Source organism: Hydra viridissima, unplaced genomic scaffold (assembly GCF_058129835.1).
Source record: "Hydra viridissima isolate aposymbiotic clone 2 unplaced genomic scaffold, HvirCarnegie_v1 scaffold_7, whole genome shotgun sequence".
NCBI lineage: Eukaryota > Metazoa > Cnidaria > Hydrozoa > Anthoathecata > Hydridae > Hydra > Hydra viridissima.
Genome location: NW_028324306.1, coordinates 7,925,898 through 7,944,887, shown reverse-complemented (window position 1 = coordinate 7,944,887; position 18,990 = coordinate 7,925,898). Strand labels below are relative to the sequence as shown.

The 18,990-nt window shown below is 30.4% G+C and overlaps 2 protein-coding genes across 4 annotated transcripts in view; both read right to left on the bottom strand.

Moving 5' to 3' along the window:
• On the bottom strand, positions 1 to 10,045 carry LOC145184216 (uncharacterized). 2 transcript variants are annotated; one of them, XM_090092267.1, is made up of 5 exons: positions 8,280 to 10,031; positions 7,632 to 7,885; positions 798 to 1,048; positions 477 to 633; positions 1 to 273 (listed from the first exon to the last, which is right to left on the bottom strand). In XM_090092267.1, the coding sequence occupies exons 1-5, from the start codon at positions 9,968 to 9,970 to the stop codon at positions 110 to 112; spliced, it is 2,517 nt and encodes an 838-aa protein (XP_089948393.1). In that variant the 5' UTR covers positions 9,971 to 10,031; the 3' UTR covers positions 1 to 109. The 2 variants fall into 2 exon arrangements, 1 of the variants encoding a protein (XP_089948393.1); XR_016453921.1 differs by having other exon boundaries at positions 135 to 273; positions 477 to 589; positions 8,280 to 10,045.
• A 420-nt stretch (positions 10,046 to 10,465) lies between these two features.
• The window catches only part of LOC145184922 (regulatory-associated protein of mTOR-like), a 38,176-nt gene continuing 29,651 nt past the window's right edge, over positions 10,466 to 18,990 (bottom strand). For both annotated transcript variants that reach the window (XM_090092265.1, XM_090092266.1), the window contains 9 exons: positions 15,919 to 16,161; positions 15,569 to 15,808; positions 15,098 to 15,205; positions 14,746 to 14,858; positions 14,497 to 14,627; positions 12,801 to 12,887; positions 12,427 to 12,546; positions 11,281 to 11,410; positions 10,466 to 11,203 (listed from right to left, as the gene is read on the bottom strand). In XM_090092265.1, coding sequence (XP_089948391.1) covers positions 11,099 to 11,203; positions 11,281 to 11,410; positions 12,427 to 12,546; positions 12,801 to 12,887; positions 14,497 to 14,627; positions 14,746 to 14,858; positions 15,098 to 15,205; positions 15,569 to 15,808; positions 15,919 to 16,161 — 1,277 coding nt within the window. In that variant the 3' untranslated portion in view covers positions 10,466 to 11,098. The remainder of the gene's footprint in view (positions 11,204 to 11,280; positions 11,411 to 12,426; positions 12,547 to 12,800; positions 12,888 to 14,496; positions 14,628 to 14,745; positions 14,859 to 15,097; positions 15,206 to 15,568; positions 15,809 to 15,918; positions 16,162 to 18,990) is intronic.

Genomic DNA, 18,990 nt, shown 5'->3' with positions numbered 1-18,990 from the left:
ATATTAATAGATTTAATTGCACTACTAGTAATTTTTGCAGTGACATTTAAGAGCTTAGCTCCGTTCCAGGTTCCTTTGGTTGAAAATATTTTCCTTATGACTTCTAACGTCAAAAAAGTTTAGTTCCGTCCCATGTTCCTTTAGTTGAATGATACAAATGATAATAACCGGGGATTCTGTGATGAATTACTTCAATTTTATTTTTCAAGATTCGATCGATTAATTCCCAATCTTCTCCACCCCACTTCTCGCCAAAACGTTTTTCGTCCATACCTTAACAAAAAAAAAAAAAGGAAAATTAGTTTATTTTTGAATTTTTAAATAGTACAAAGATGAATGTTGGCATACCATGAAAACTCTTGTTAAATATTTATTAAATTCCAATTATAACTAGTTAAGTTCTTCGAAATTAATTATTAGTTCATTTCTTCTAAATATTTGCAAAAGGTCTCAACGAAAAAAAGTTTTCATGCCACCTCCTATTTTGTTCCAGTCAGATTTGAAGATCGAAATCATTCCATAACCGATTTCTTGCCAAATAGATCCATAAGCAATTTCAGTGTAGAAAGGATGTTGCCCACAACCTAACCTTAACATGACGGGTACGTATGTTGTTAACCCTTTAAAAGTGTGCTATGGAAAAGTAACAATAAAGTATTTAAATTATTTCTTTAGAAAAAAAAAATTGTCATTTTCTAATAGTTGAATTAGAATTGAAATGCGGAAATAGTTTAAAAATACGTAATATTTTTAAAAATATATAATATTTTGTTTAAAATAGAATAAAAAAACTCTACTTTTCGTATGTTGTCAAATATAAATAAAGGAAGTTGAAGATGCAAATCAAGAACAAACATAAGTGCATCGTCTTCAACAATAGATTTAACAGCCAAATTTAGGCCTTTCACTTTACTAAAATTTCCTTTCGTTGTAAGTAAAGTGTAAGGAATCTCAGCAGTACTTAAAACTTTTGACACGTTTAGATCATTACTGTCAAAATCCACCACGATCAAATGGAGATTCTTCTCTCCCGTTATAGCAGCGATGCCTAAAAGGAAGATTCACTCTTTACTTAATCGTTAAAGGAAAACAAAACAACCTGTAGACATTCAGTTCCTTTACAGGTGGTTGAACTCAAAAAAATTTAAAAGTAAAAAGGATGAAGGCCTAAAGATTCAAATAAAAAAACCAAGTTGGTTTTGAAAAAAAAACCCTAAATACGTTTCTTCCTACCCTAAAGTACCCCTAAAGCAACGTTATATATTATACAGATTATATTGACCATAATTGCTGAACTGTATAAAACAGGAAGCGTTGTCATGTCAGAGCCAACAGATGCACCAGTACCTGATTCATCAAAATCAAAAAATGAAGTAGGTACTGCCACAAGTTCCAACAAACTCTCGCAACAAGCTATTAGAATTATAGATGAGCTCAATGAAAAAAAGCATCATTTTAACTAAAATACCTGATTTCACGAACGTGTAAAAAGTCAAACCAAAGCTTGCCAAAAGAAAACGTCAGACTCACCCAAATACATGTACAGTGAAAGCCAAAAATGTGATAAATATTGTAAATGATATATTGAAGAAAAGGGAAAAACCACCTAAATAAGACAAATACCAAAGAAAGAAAAGAATTCCAAACAAAACAAAGAATCCTTCTATGTAAACTAATGTGTGTTTGCAAAAATAATCAGAAATGTGATGCAGTTGGATACAAGCAACAACCTGCCTGTCTTCAAGTTATAAAATCTGTATGTAGTAAATCTACGTGTAAGGTTTACTTTAGAAAGTCTACGATGATCTTGCCTGCATTAATGACTGCAAAGGAAATAAGATATCTGTTTTCCGTAAAAGAAAGTGATTTTATTTTTGAAGAAGGTTCCACAGAAAGGAAACAAATTCAATGTTTCCCAATTAAATAAGTTGTTTTAATATTTAAATTTCTTCAATTACAAAAAAATGTTCCAAAACCTCAATTTTCCAAAAAATTGTAAGTCAAAATTTTTGTTATTTTCAAGCTATTTTTTTTTTTTTTTTTTTATCTTTTTCAAGCTATTTTTTTTTATTTTTTATCTTTTTATAAAGCAAATAAGGTATCGGTTTTCGACATTTATTATGTTGCCTTATCCTTTTAAGAGTGAATAAAACCAATATTCACACATTTTGACACATTCCCTTCTTATATTTCCACATTTTCTGACTGTGTAGTTTTAGGAATGCTTTGCTTTTTGTACCCAAAATTAACTTTTTTGAGTGCACCTCACTTGTACCTAAAAAGTAAATATTGTTATTTAGGCACAAATTTTCTAGAATATTGGATTGTGTTCTTAAAATTATAATTTGAAACTTTCTACATCAATGAATAATGAACCTCATTTCAGCTCATTGTAACTCATTTTATTAATTTGTTAGAAACTGAAAAATGCTTCAACAACAAACCTTCTTACACAACCAGCTTACTTTAGACACTTAAAAAACTGTTTGAAAAAAAAAAGTAAAAGTGCTTCATGTGAATGGTTCTTAAAGTTCAAAGAGGTTTGCGGACCAGTTCACAGCCTTGAGGAATTGACTTTGAGAGATTGTATCAAACTTGATCTCCACATGCCATTTGGGTACATTAACATAGTTGCTTTCAAAAAAATAAATTTTTTTTAACTTATTGGAAGGATATTTATGATTTATTAAGAAGGAATGTGGCCTACAGGATGATCAACAATTATGCTATCTTTTTTACTGGTCGTGGTAGTGGCCACTGATAAAAGTGACGATAAAAAGATGCGTTTCCGTGAATTTCTTTTTTTTCTCTTTTTACAATAATGTAACTTTATGTAATGATTATTTGGGCTCAGTTGAAGTAATTATACCTGTAATTATGAATAGAGTTGTGTGGGTTAACGTTGTTTATTACCTAACGGTATTTGTACTACCAATGGGTGTATGTACTATCATTATATCAACGGGTGTATATATTTTCATTATATCAATATTACTAACAATTTAATTGGAATTAATAAAAGTTTAACAATTTATTGGTAATATTACTGAAAAAATTCCCTCCCCAAAAAATAGACCCTCAAGTTCCCGTTCCTTACACACTGCTTGGCATGTCAAAGTACCCCTTGCAAAATTAAGGTGCATTATCCAAGTGCCCATGTACATTGATAAATCAAGGAATGAAAATATTTATTAACAGTTCTCTATATTTGAAAAATTAATCATTAAAGTGCATCAAACGTTACGAAAAACTATATGGCGCTACTACTTTCTCTCTCAAAAATAGATCACAATTCGCTAATATTCACCATCTTGAATTCACTAACTTTACGGTGGATTTTGTTTTCAACCGCAAAATATTGCCAGCCTGGTTTCTACCAAGAAAAATGACTTTTGGTTTATTAAAGATGCGATAGTTCTTTCGAGGTAGTGTTCGGCACAAATTCAAATAGTTTGATCAAATATGCGTCAAATGTTTGAAATGGCCAAATTCAAATCTTCCTATTTTGAATTTAGATCAAATTCTAATCTTTCCAAGATTTGATGTATATTTGAACGTTATTTAACTTATTTCATTTATTAATTTTAGTTATCTGAATCTATAAATTTTATTCATATTGCAGCATTTGTTACTATTTCTCACACATTACAGCTTCTTTTATTCTTTTTAATCCAACCAAGACTTCAAGCACTGGCAAGCTTGAATGGTATCTGCAGAGAGAAGATTTCTTTTGTCAGTAATAAGATTTTTCCCTAATGAGAAGAGCCTTTCTGATGATACAGATGTAGCAGGAATGGCCAGGTAATCTCTGGCCATTCTGGATAGGTTTGGATATTTGTCAGATCGAGATTTCCACCAAAGTAATATGTTGCTATTATTGCCGCCATCTATCTTACTTGTATCATTACAATAGTTTTCAAACTCATTACATGGGTTTGATGAAACACGCGATTTGAACGGGGTATATTTTGAAACGTTTTGAATGCTTGTAGCAGTTGTACCATTGCTTGGGGCATAATTGATTTGATATTCACAATTGACTGTGTCCATAATCTTTGTATACGACTCGCTGTTTGCGCCCTTATCATTTTTGTAATATTCAATACCAAATCTTGGGTCCAGGACAGTGCAGATAGTAAAGCAGTCACTAGTCAAATTATAATATTTTGACATTTTTGCGAGCGCTGCAACTGTAGAGCGGTGTAGATTATCTTCAGGGTTGGTTTTTGTGGTCATCCATTCAGTAATGTGATCCAAAAGAATATTGAAGAGAGGAACCACCAAAGACAATGTGGAATATGAATCACCACTAATGAGCTGGGTAAATTCCTTGAATGGTTCAAGATACAAAACAATTGTTTCAAACCTGTTCCAAACATCTGCTGAAATTGATAGACAACAGTCTGGATTGTTTGCAGTTGAGTCAAAATCGCAAAAATACGCAATGAAACCAACTTTTAATTCCATTGCTCGTTTAAGCATATCAGCTGTTGAGTTCCATCTTGTAGGGACATCAAGTATTGGTTTTAAGGTGCAATTTGATTGCTGGAAACCTTTGAACCTAGAATATGATTGAGGACTGGATCGGATTTTTTTAATTCCTGTTCTAAGTTTTACAAGATCATCTTTCAAAACATCCAAACCTGCTTGCGCGCCCAAATTCAGAACATGAGCAAAACACCGGATATGCTCAAAGGTGGTTTTAATTTCGTACTTGGAATTTAAAATATCCATAAATGAATTATTATTGGAAGCATTATCTAAGGTAATGCCCATTCCTTTGCTTGTAAGACCGAATTCAATCAAAACTGACAAGAATGCATTAGATAAATTTGAACCTGAATGGGAATCAGGCAAGGATTTGAAATCAAGAGTTTTGGCATGTAGGTTCCAGTCTTTGTCAATGTAATGAGCCGTTATGCCCATAAAAGCAATGTTGTTGGGTGATGTCCAGCAGTCAGTGGTGAATGAAACCTTTGAGTCAAGATTCAAAAAAAGGGTCTTTAGCAATTGTTTTTTGGTGTTGTAAGTGTCCATTATCTGGCTTTTTAATTGGCGCGCACTCATGATTGACAAATTTGGTTTCAGTAGAGTGAGTAGTTTACGAAAGTGGCTGGACTCTACCTCATTAAATGATTGATCATTCTTGACAATCCAGCTAACTAAGTATTCATTGAATAGATCTGGAGAATAAACGATTGGTGTCATTATCATGTCATCTAAACGTCGTTGCTTTGGTTCTCTGTCCCCAAGTAATTTGCTTTTGTGTTGAGAATTTAAATGGTTCATTAGATTTGTTGTCCCACCTTTATTGTAAGCATACTTGTTCTTGTGCTTTGGACAATGCTGGCATATGGCCTTGGTTTTGTCATGCTCATCAACTGTGAAATGATCCCATACAATTGATTGTGAACGTTTGGTGGTTTTTGTAACAGAAAAAGATTCGGGTTCTGGATTATCCAACATAATTAGGAATGTAATATATATTTCTGAAATAGATACATTTCAAGGTTGTTTACAAATAGTAAATATACTAATATTAAGTAAACACCTAATGAAAATGATTAAAATAATAATGGTTTAAATAATAAAAATAATATTAATAATAATGATAACAATAATAATAATTATATATAAGTCACTTGTCTTTATAAATACAATAGCTACATAAACAAAGTTAGACAGTTACAAACAGTTAAAACTGATAAAACGTAAAAGTAAACAATGACATATAGCAACTATTATAATGAAAAATAATTAATGAAAATAAGAATAACGAATATTAAAATAAATTTGAATTTGAATACACGACGGAAAATACAAACAATAGACAAACATACAAGACAATATACAAAAACGCACAGAAAATTAATAAAATTAAAAAAAAAAATTCTTTGCTTTCAAGCAAGCCATTATTATATTTTTTTATTATTTTCTTTTTTCGAATGATTGTTTCTTTCAATGAATGTTTTTCGATTCGTTATTGTTTTACTTTTTCCATTTTTATTGTGGTTAAATTGTATTTGCAATTTTTTCTTTTGATTTTTACATATATTTTTTTCTACGTTTTTTCTTTTAATCTTGTACTTTGTTTACATTTCTTTTCTTTTTTTCTTTCTCTATGCTCTTTACTTTCTCTTTAATATTAACAAACTTTAATTAAAAACTCTTTTTTTTTTTTTTTTTTTTTCCGTTATTGAAAGGCGACCGCCATTCCGGAAACCACTGCAAAGACCCCGGAATAAAGTGATATATATGTTTGCGGGCCTGTAAAATTTGGCGTTTTTTTTTCAAACGCAAAAATTGAGAACAAAGTGAATATTTGAAAATCAAATCCAAATCCTCCAGATATTTGTCAAATCAAATTCAAATCTATCCCCTCAAAGAACAGTTCAAATTCAAATCTTTAAAGGTTTGACGTATATTTGATTTTGCCGAACACTATTTCGAGGGTAATCAGACCGACAAACAAGCTATAAAACATGTTATAACTGTAAAACATGTCATTCCTTCTTGTGAATTTTAACTTGTAATAAAATTTTTGACTATGTTTTAAATAAAATCTTTATTATTATCAAAGAAAAAAAGTATATGAAAAAACGAACTTTCAATGAATAATAAAAATGGAATTCGTAAATGTTCTTTGCAAAAATGAAACTTTTTTGAAACATTCTTTTTTTAGGTGAAAGATAAAAATAAATTTTCACGGGGGGTTAACTTGTAGTATTAAAAGAAAATCAATAAATTAAAATGTGCATTTTTTAAATATTAACAGTTTTTGTTGTTTTAAAGTTCATTGCAGCCCATAATCAATAAAAGAACTTTTCAACTTATTCCATAAAAATTTCAAAGATATTTTAGTCTACAAAGTAAAAATCCAGCTAAAACAAACTGGTGCGATGATAATTAAACGCGATGGACTCCCATAAAGTTCTATTATTAAAATATTTATAATTAAAAGTAAAAACCAGATTGTTAATACTTTTAAAAGATAACTTTTAAACAAAAAAAAATAATCATTTTTCAAGATGTTAGTGATTTCATATTTTTCTACTTTCAACATCAGATTAGAGCACTTTCACAACATCATATTTGAGCACTTTCAACATCAACGTTAGAGCACTTTCGATTGATTTTGAGAGCTATGTTTTTCTACGATTCTTAATCAGCATAAAATTATGTATCAGAATCAATCATAAATTTGAAGGGGGCGGGGGGGGAAGGGAGGGGAGTGGGGAGGGGAGGGGAGAAAATGTAATAGCGCCAACTATTTAGCCACCTAATAGCTAGCGCATCATAAGATTTGTTGGAGAATAAAATCTAACAGTCTAGATAAACTATTTTGATCAGTTATTAGTGTTTAAAAATCAAGTTTCTTACTATGAATTTATTAATTTAATTATTAGTTGAATTATAAATTTATTAACTTAATTATGAATTTAGTAATTGAAGCGTTCTTAAGTCCACTAAAAAAAGAGCTGTAAAAAAGTCAGGAGCAGCTCAAAGACAGCTCAATAAGAAAGCATCTACAAAAAACTCCCAAAAGTTTAACCATTTTTTATATTTATTTTTTTAAAGGTATGAAAAATAACGAAAAATAAAAAAAAGCAAAGATTTAGATATCGACATACCATTTATGGAATGAATCAGAAATTGCAACCATCTGTGTTGATTTTTAATTGGTGTTAATAGATAAACCTTTTCTGTTGGATTCCACGAGTAACCACTGGGTTTGCAAAGACTGCCGTTTTTATATCTAAAAATCCATCCGCTTGAACGGTAAATCGAATCGCCTTTTTTCACATCAAGTTCGACGAAATATCGTTTCCCTAAAACTTGCTCATGATTTTCTTCGATGTGAACAATGCTTGACACAGCGTAGTTTCTAAAAGACAAACAAAAATCAAAAGAATTCATACAGCTGTAAGTAATTTAAATCATTTGCATAACTTATCATGATAACAATTATTAAACTTTGGAATTAAAGCTTTTTTAGTTGTAAGAATTTCAGTAAAGAAAGCATTTTATTTAAGAATCACAAACTTTATCATTTGGTCCTATTTTCTACGACAAGATTTTTCATATACAATCAATCTCTCAAAGAAGGGTTCAAATAAAATTAATAAAGAATTAGCCTTAGGTAAGCTTATCCCTACTTAAAAACCTGAAAACATTGCACAAATACCAAGCGACACCCATTCCTTTTACCGACTGATTTGATATTAAACTTGAGTTGGTGTTAAGTTGCGAGAGCACTTAGAAAAAAAAAGGTTAAATACCCATTTAAAGTCCCCAAATACATTTTTCTAATTTCTTCTGCTTTCTGATGATCAATTAGAGGTATAGTTACATTGGCGTGTTTACCATGGTTACGCAATAACCTGTTGTCTGGGTATATAGAGTCAATCTTAACATACGCTGTGCCATAATCTGGTGGAAAGTCTTTTGGTATGTACATTGGTGAATATGAACATTCGTTTAAGCTTAGCGATAAGTTCAACAAATCTGTTTTGAAAAATGCATTTCTTAGATCTTGCTGAAAATATATTTCATTGGTGGTTTTGTTAAAGTAAAGGATGTTTGGTAGCACAGGATTTGTGGTGACAGTTTTATATAACGGCGTTAAACATTCCGGCAATATCGATGTAAATACTGTGCCGTTTAATGTCTTCCATTTCAATAACAGCATCCCGTACAAACTCCACACGTGTGTAATATCATACAAATACTTCTTCCGACTTTCTAAAAGGACAGGCTCACTGTATGCTTTAAATAAATCCCATTTTCCTAGAAGCTTTTCTTCCTTAAAAACTTGATCTTTTGAGATTTTAGTTCGAAGTAAAAACTTATCAAGAACTATTCCTGAGCTGAAATTTTCGTATTTATCAGTAAGAATAAGTTCTGCTCCCAACCTTGCGGACAACTCGAAAACATACCAATCAGTTGTCAAGGGTGATAAGTAACCGGTTATTCTCCGAAAGCTCTTTGTATTAATACTGAACCTGTCATCATCAATTGTCCTTCTTAATTCAGCATTGATAGGAAACTTTGGAAAAAGTGGGTGCCATGTCAGTCCGTATGTATCTTCGCTACAAATATCGTCGTAATAATAAACGTTTACTTTCTCAAAACTTTCGTTGCCTAAAGTTGCCGCTGGGATTGTTATTGTATTACTTTTTGATGTTGTTGTTGTCGCTGTTATGTTATTAGTGGTTATTTCTGGTTCGCTATCTATTGCAGAAACATTGACCAGTTCAATAATTGCCAACGCAGGATTAGCGATAGAAAGGTTAGCTAGTTCTGTAACAGCCACCGTCATATTCTTGTTTTTGCCATTCAAATTATCCCCTTCATTTCGGATTGTGTTTGCAACTCCAACAATTGCTTCATTGATTAAATTTTCTTTTAAACCATTATTTATATTATCTTTTGAAACATCATTTATATCAGCTTTTGAACCATCATTTATATCAGTTTTTGAACCATCATTAACATCAGCTAAAAACTTTGGCGATAAAATAACTTTTGTTATTGAGTTGTAAGTTTGAGTTAAATGTTTTAAAACATCAAACGAACGACTTTGTTTGATTGAGATTTGCTCGCTTAATCGAATATCTTCATTTACTCTTTTTAAATCTTGGATGTATGGTTTCCCTATATCTAGGGTCATTAATGAATCTACTTTTGGTAGTGTTGCTGCAAAGTGCTCATTATCGACAGTTCTACTAAAATAATGATTTTCAACATAAGCAGCCGTTGAAAGAGATGAATCATTGACTAAATATCTTTGCGTGATTACAGCTACATTATACTTCTCATAATCTTTCTCTCTGTATTCAAATTCATCGTAAAAAATATACGTAATCTCTATATCTTTTCCTTTAAGTATGTGAAAAAGGTTTTGAAATATGTTAACAACAAGGAAGATTATAAATATTACAAATAGCAATTTCTTGTGCTTTTTATACATCTCTTTGAGAGTTATAACTTACCGAGCTTAAAAAGTAGTTTTAATTCGCACGCAAACTCCAAAAACTCTAACAAATAAATCGCACGCGCGCTCAACAGAAGCCGACAAAACATCTCGACCGAAACAAAATTTCACTGAGATTGCGTGTATAAATAATAAAAAAAATTTGTATTCTCTGTTGCTTACCGTCAGCAAAAATAGCATTTAAAAGTTTAAATAAAAGCCATGCTACAAAGTATCCATCATTTGTTACATCTTTTATATCCCGTTAACGTTCCATCAGTTAATTTAAAAAATGTTCAGTCATATCTACATGAAAGATTTAGTTACTGATTACACTTACTATCTACATTTTAAATGGGATAGAGACAGAACTGTAATGTAAATGGTAAAAGTTACCTGGTTGGTAAATGTAAATGGTAAAAGTTACCTGGTTGTAGAACCTCATAAGAATATTTTAAATAAAGGAGCACATCAGAGTAATGATCATAACGTCTATGACAAAAAATCTTTTTAAAAATGTCCTTTGTATAAAATGTACAAAATTCACACAGAGAAAAATATTTACTACGTTAAATTCACACAGAGATGTTCTAACTACATAAAAAATTTAACAAGAAAAACAAAAATGGATATTTAAAAAATTTACGATTTTTAACCAATATGGTGATGGGCGTAAAAATCAATCAAGTATAAATAAAAGAACAAACGTAGTAAAATTAATTTTGAAGACCTTTTTTGATATAAATAATATATATAGGTTCTATCAATATATCAATACTATTAAAAACATTTATTCAAAATACTCTATCATTTTCTCCTAGCGTCAATATTTACACGAATGCGCGTGGATATGTTCATAATTGGAAACATGCATACAATGCATCGTATTGATAATAGCTTTTGTTAAACAAGTTCACGGTTGTCATGAAGACACATGGTGCAATATGCTCAGCGAACGTCACGATATTATAATAAAGATTTTTATAATCACAAATACTTCAGTTCTATAAATGTACACCAAAAACAAGCGTTTTTTTCAAAAACACAATTTGCGTTAGGGAATTGCATGTTTGAATCGGTAACTATCTTTGTAAAAGGATCAACACATTAATTCAATCAATTTTCTTAAAAATCATTCAATATACCCAATTCATCGAGCTTCATAGGGATCGGTTTTTGAGAAGAATAGATAGATAGATAGCTGTCAGTACTCCCTGCAGCTAAGTAAGACTAAATGCAAATAAAATATTCAAAAAATTCCGAATTAAAAAAAAAATAAAAAAATAAGAATTAGTTTTAGATGTTACCCAATAAGGATGAAACGATAAGCATTTAAGAGGACCGATTCTTTGCCCCATGAAACCTTCATGATAACGTATGTGGCTGAGCGTTTCCCCCTCCAAATTTAAGATTTTTATGCTTTGGTTAGCTGAACCACTAAAATAAAAATAAATTAGTTTTGTAAACTTCTTAAAAAAATTAGAACAATTTCTAAGTTTCTTTAAAAAAATAATTTGAGTTAAGAATTGTAGAATCGCATGGTAACGAATTTAAAATTCACCGCGTAGTCAAATCAAGATTAAATCCCATTTTTTACAACCCCGTTCCACACGGTTGTAAAAAATGGGATTTAATCTTGATTTGAATTTAAAAAACCGTTAGTGGGATTGATAGCCATCAAGTGCGTACCTAACATGGACTTTAAGTGACTTAAGATTTAATGGTATTTTTAGTTTGAGGTAGATCAATATTTTATACTACCATCAAGGGTATTCTTTCTCAATGTAGAGAACAACAAGGGTGAATCGTTCTGAATTAATCCATTAACCAGAAATAACGTTAGCTTCAATTACAAGATTGGACAGATGAAAATTTGTAAGTTCAGTAAATCCAGGAGTTGTTCGACACTTTTATAATTCTATGAAAACATTAATCTATATTTTTATGTATTGGTTTTCAAAAGCTTTGCCAATTGATCTGGAATTACAAATCTTTTCACCAATTTGATTAGTTGCAACTTAATTAAAAGATAACATCTTTTTTATACTGAAATTTGACCCAAAAAAAATTAAAGTCAGATTTTTAAAGCACAATAGATAAATTGTGTTCTTATTTCTTAATAAACTTTTGCTTAATTTGGCATTTAGTTTGATTTAGATTAATAATAATACAATAGGATATTTATATTAAAAAAGTAAGCATTTCATTTTAATATTCATTTCCTTTGTTCAATTCATTTACGCACCCAGAAAGCACATAGGTTTTCTTCTAACAATGGTGTAAACAGAATTTGGAATATATACCCCAGTGTCTAGTGTACTTTAGGCTATATTTTTTCCCGCCACAACGTTAAAGATAGATTTCATTTTTTATAGCCATGACTGTGTCACTCTTTAAATCAAAATAAGGCTGTTATATTTAACTTAATATATTTAAAATAATTAGAAGTTTACCAGGCAAGTATGTCTGCTTGTTGATGTACATCCAATGTAGTAAGGTTTGAAACGGTACTAGACAACGTTTTTATTGATGTTGTCATTCGAGGTTCCCAAAATTTAATATCACCATCAACACTAAAAAGACAAAAGTAAAATCAATAACCCCAAGATTTTCTGTCTGTAAAGATGAGCATAATATGCTAGCACCCAAAGTTGAACGTTAAGAATGACATAAGTTTTAGTAAACAAATAAAATAAAACTCCAAAACTAAAAGTAAAGAAACATTTATATTGTTTATAATAATAGTACACAAATGACTAAAAATTGCTAATCAAAGCAAAAGAAATAAAGTTAGAAATATGTAAAGGAAATTTACTAAGCAACAAACCTCCCACTGATGATATTGCCATCACTTTTCTTTTGAATAAGAACATTGACAACCCAACCATGATGTTCTCGTAATGTCATTACACGACTGAGAAAGAATCACAGTTTAATGATTCAACAAATTTTAATTTAAGATTTGATTAACAAGCAACACCATATACAGTATTTAGCTATTCATCACAGAATATTTCGCATATATAATATTTCATTAATGACCAAATAGATAATTTTTAATTATCTAATTATCAGACTTACAAAAAAAAATCTTCATGAGATGTTTAGTTTTTAAATTGTTGACATGCTGACTTCATATTATTGAAGGAACGAGGTACAACAGAAGGGATGAAAGGCGGTAAAACAGAAATTAGATAAATCAAAAGGAAGCTTTTACTAAAAACCTTCTTTTAATTTACTTTATATGATGAGCCATCATGATTTCGTTATGGTGTCCCAGGTAAATTCCAGTTGTTATTCTCATGATGAAATTTTTTTGTTCATCACTATCACCGCATGAATTTTCAGGGAAACTCACCAAATATTCGAACTAAAGATTTTCACACTCATACTGCAATCATAAGAAATTTTAATTTTTCATATTTGCAACTGCATGAAAGCAACATGGAACTTAGTAAAAACTTTTATGTTTTGCAGTATTTTCTCTATTATTAATAAAAAGTACAAACTCTGAATTCTTAATGAAATCCATGATAATATTTTTTTCACTTTTCCTTGAGGTCAGGAAACTGTGTTTCTGTCAACAATATTTAATTTATGCTCTTTTTCCCAAAATTCAATTGATCAATGACTTTTTCATAGTGTTCAGATTTCAGTTCACTATTCTGTTAAAAAATGCATGCAATTTGCTGCCCAAGCAGTAAACAAACTCAAATCATATGACATAAACTGCTATTTTCACACATCCATCATTCTCTCATCTTTCTGAAAATGTGATTTGGGATCTAATTGCAGTAAGCATCTGATTGGATAGCTGGTGTCGAAATATGTTAACAGCACTCACTTATTTCTTACTCTTATGTTACCCTTATCTCTTACATTTTCTTACTTCAACTTAAGGTACAAATAATATAACTGTTCAAAACATCGGTAATCATTTTTTGCTGTTGAAAGAAATCTGGTTAAAATATTTGCAATTTTTTATGATTATGACAATTTTTTATGAAATATTTGCAATTTTTTATTACTCTCCAACTTGTCTTACAATTTATTTTAAAAAGTATTCTGTTTATCTGAATGTCCCAAATGGTTTCAGACACAGCACCTCAAGATATTATAGATTTCAATAACACAAAAATGATATAGATTGGATTTTCAAAAAAAGCACTAAAAAATTATTTAAGAAACATAGAGGTTTATGGGGTAATTTTATTATTCAGATGTGTTGTTTAAATAATTTAGAATTATAATGTAATAGTATTGATGATCTCAATTTTTCTTTATCTTCTTTATTCTGACTTGAAATACTCCACAGTTTTCATTTAAAACTCCAATATTTTGTATATTTTGTTTTATACTTTAACAGGTTTTTGAAATATTTATTACAAATATTTATTGAATATATTAAACCCCTTTATTACAAACTTTAATTCAAATACGATGTTCTGAATATAAAAACAAACAACTATAGTTAATTAGAAAATTACAGTAAATTGTTTATAAAAGAAATAGCAAATATTTACCAGTCATTAGGAGGTTGTCTGCGATCATATATCCTAACTGAACCGTCACCAAGACCTGCAACTAGCAGAGATTGTCTTAAAGAATCACATGCAAGACTTGTAACACAACTATCTGCACCAGTTGGAATGTCCTAAAAATGCAAATTTCTGAGCATAAAAATTTAACTCAAGATAAAAAATCAGTTTGTTACAAAATCAACAATCACCCCTAAAATGAAAAACTTTAGATTAAATTGGCATTATATGTACTTGCAACTTTAATTCTCTGTGGACATCCCATACTCGAATTATCCTTACATCCCCAGATGCTAACAACATACCAGATTGCTGCTCCCATTCAGTCACAAGGCCTGATCCGGAACCTTAAAACACTTTAATTTCATCATTTCGAATAATTATTTTAAAAAAGTTTAGTGATATTTAAAAAACCGGTTAAAAAATTTTTTTACAAAAAAAATAAATTTTTTGAAGTTTAAATAGTTTAATAAAAAGATTTTGTTCAAAATTGAATAACTTAAATATTTTATGTTCCAAATGTTTGGTTGATTGATGATTCATAATTCTTTGAAAACAAACTTTAAAAGTTGACTTTGTGACTAACCTCTATAAGAAGGAATCATACCAGATAAAGCAGTCCAAGCGGTAACTAAACTTAATTTATCATCAGAATCACCAATATAATTCCTCCAAACTCGTACTGCACCATCATCTAAATAAACAGATAAAACATCTAACACACCATCATACTGTTTTTACTTTTAGAAATATAATCTGCTGCTTCATCATGAGCAAAGATTACTCTCAAAGTTAGTCAAAGACATACTAATTTAAATTTTTACAAAGAAATCTAGATTAAAATGATAATACAATGATGACAAGATTAAAATGATACTACAATGATTATTAAATTAAAATATTACTACAATAACTTCTAGGTTAAAATGATAAAGATTATTAAAGTTAGATTAACCTTTTCACTTCAAAAAAATAATTAAAAACAAAGATGATCGTGTGTGAAGAAATGGCACATGAAAATTTAAAATATCCATAGAACAAACAATTTAAAAAAAACCTGATCCTGTAAGAAGCAATGGTACATCATGAGCATTTAATATATCCATAGAACAAATTCGTGATGTTCTTGGATTGCCATTGTTAAAGTAATTAAGACGAAGACCTGATTCGTAATTTAACACTGATACTCCATTTCTATCTGCCACAGCAAGATGTGGATGATAAGGGTGAAACTTGAGAACATTGGGAGGGTTAGAATTCTTGCTAACAAATATTTCATCATCTAGACTAGTGATTGCTAAAAGGTAATTTTTTTATTACTTAAGTATTACAAACATTTACAAACATTAAAAACTAAATAACAGATGCATAAAAAGATGTTAACATATTGAAAAAAAAAACACTTACGATAATCCTGTAGCAGTTTTGCTGACATCTTGCGGACTTTTGCATTTCTTAAGAATCGCTTTTCTCTTTCCAAACATTGTGTGCTATTAGGATCTAGATCATCACTAGGCTTCATTAATGAATGTGCAAAGTAAGAACAGCACCAATCATAAAACTTTGTACGAACAAGAACAGGTTTATTTAATGAAGAACCTTCCTCATCAGTGTCTGAATCCTCATCACTTGTAGGAAATACATCTGGACCTGTTTATAAAACCAATGATCCATTGATTTATATTTTAAGTTTTAAGTAATGATTAATACACAAACACTCACACACAGACATGTTTATATATATACAGTATGTGCCAAAATTCTCACCATGTTTGAACAAAGAAATATTTTATATTTTTTTTAATAGAAAAGCTGTGAAGAAAAATGTAATTTTAGTTTTATTAGTTAAATTTAAGACTTAGCTAACTGAAAATATTGCTTTTTATTAAATTTAGAGGATATTGAGTTTTTAAAAAAATTTTTATGTAAAGAGGTAATGGTGACAATTTTGTTGCAAATGAAAGCAATTAACATATTTTCCCACAGTTAATTAGGCATCTGACACAAATTAATAGCTTTATGACTAAAATGATTGAGTTATCAACTTCTCACAGATTTTTAACGATTAAATATCATTTAAAGTTTGACTTTGTTTACAAAACATAAGAAAAGTATTGCTATTATCATCATGAGGAAAATAAATCTTGAACTATAAAAAATTATTGTGGAAAGGCTTAAATCTGGACAATCTTATTTTGAAATTGCTGCTGAGTTCAGAAAGTCTCATAATCTCATATATAAAATCAAATTGTGCAATAATTTAGAAGTAAATAAGCCTAAAAGAGGTCGAAAAAAATTTTTTACACCAAGAGACCAAAGAACAATTGCTCATTTAATTGCTTCTGGAGAGTCTAAAACTGCAAAGGATGTTACTAATTTAATGAATAACAGCTATGGGATTCATGCTTCAGTGCGAACAGTCAATAGAAAGCTCAAAAAAATTGGTTTTCGATCCAGAAGAAAGATCAAGAAGACTAATATGTTTGGATCAGATGGTATAAGATATACTTAGAGAAAGCCTAATTCACCAATAAGTGCTCGAGATTTTACACCAACTGTTAAATATGGCGGAGGAAAATTCTTGTTTTGGGTTGGTGAATTAGTGAAAATTAAAGCTGATGACTATATCAACATCCTTAAGGTCAAATATTTAAGGTCCCTTCGAAAATGGGACAGAACTGTACGTAACACGATGTTCATGCAAGACAACAACCCCAATCATAAGGCTGATAAGACCATTAAATTCCTTCACGAGAAGAAATTGAAAGTCATTGACTGGCCAGCACAAAGCCCTGATCTTAACCCACTCAAAAATTTATGGGAAATAGTTAAACAACAGGTCTACAACTTTCCTACTCCATCTAAAAATAAGGATGAACTTTGGGCTCGTGTACAAGAGGTTTGGTACTCAATTACACTCAAGGAATGCAGCAAATTGGTTGCTAGTGTTCCTGAAAGAATTCAGGCTGTAATTAAATCTAAGGGAGGGTACACTCAATATTAATTTACTACAATAATGTGCGTGTAATTGATTCGTAGAATAATGTTAACAAGCAAATATGTTTAGAATAAATCATGTCTAAAAATAGAAACTGTGTTTTATGATATACAGGTGACTCATGCTTGTTATTGTCGTTTTTCTGTTTATCATATGGGTACATTGTTTTATAACACAGTTTTGATATGGCATCTCATGAAATTGCAAACAATATCTTGAAAAGTACTGAACACTTGAGTAAAAAAGATCCCTTACAGGCTTTGCAAAATGCAGGTTATAGCAAATCTGGTGCATACAAGGTTCTCGGACAAGCAGAGAAGATGGTGTGTGTTACTGATGGTCGTAGAAACAATGGAGCTGCTAGAAAGATCACTGGTGCTGCACTTGGAAGTCTTATACGTGAATTTAACAACACAACGAACAAAAGTTTAAGAAGAGTTGCCCCAAAATACAATGTTTGCCACAAAACTGTCTTAAATACTTTGAACAGACATGGTGTTTATTGTCACAAGCGAAAACCAGCACCATTTTACCATCCAGTTAAGAAAGGTAAAATAAGAAAAACCCTTGGACGACTTTATTGACAGCATTTAACAAAGGGAGCAAGTGGACTTCCGATCATCATAATGGATGATGAAACATATATAACACAGAGTGATGGGGCTAAGTTTTCAAGTAAAACTTTTTATGCCAAAGATGCCTCAACAACTCCAGAAGAGATTCGCTTCTCAGGTCGCAAGTTTCCCTTTAAAGTAGGTGTTTGGTATGCATTGTGTGATCATGGTGTTTCTGATTACTTTATCTGGAGCCAGGGAATGGCCATTGATGCCCAGATGTATAAATTTGAATGCCTTCAACGAAGACTAATCCCCTACATTGAGAAGCACTGCCCTGATAAAGCTTGCATCTTTTGGCCAGACAAAGCTTCATCACATTATTCTTCAAAAGTAGTTAAGTATTTAAACAACAAACAAATTCCATTTGTTTTGAAACAAAATAACCCCACCAATGTCCCTCAATGTCGGCCTATCGAGCTCCTTCATGCTGAAATCAAAAGACAAGTGTTTGCTGATTCCTTTTAACCAGAGAATGTTGATCAAATAAAATCAAAAGTATGTCATATCATGAATTAACTTGTAAAGCATGCTCAAAAAATGTGTATTAACTTTCATCTGGGGTCCGTGCTCTTGTTGACAAAGCTTATCGCAATGGATTATTATCTGTTCAAAAGTAACTTGTAAACTTGTATAATGAATATAAATCTTTTATTGGAATGAACACTTTGCCTTTCTTTTACGAGTTTTTCAAATTTTTTTAAGATTAACAAGATTTTTAAAAAATTCTACGAATCAATTACACACACGTTATGTTATTTGCTTTCATTTGCGACAAAATTGTCACCATTAGCTCTTCACATAAAAATTTTTTTAAAAACTCAATATCCTCTAAATTTAATAAAAAGCATTATTTTCAGTAAGCTA

Bases quoted from the DNA above. Each gene is read 5' to 3' on its own strand.
- LOC145184216 (XM_090092267.1), bottom strand. From the start codon at position 9,970: ATGTATAAAAAGCACAAGAAATTGCTATTTGTAATATTTATAATCTTC. The intron at 1,049-7,631 runs GTATGTCGATAT...TCTTCCTTTTAG, and splicing joins TCTGATTCATTCCATAAATG to GCATCGCTGCTATAACGGGA. The intron at 274-476 runs GTGGCATGAAAA...TTTTTTGTTAAG, and splicing joins TGACTGGAACAAAATAGGAG to GTATGGACGAAAAACGTTTT.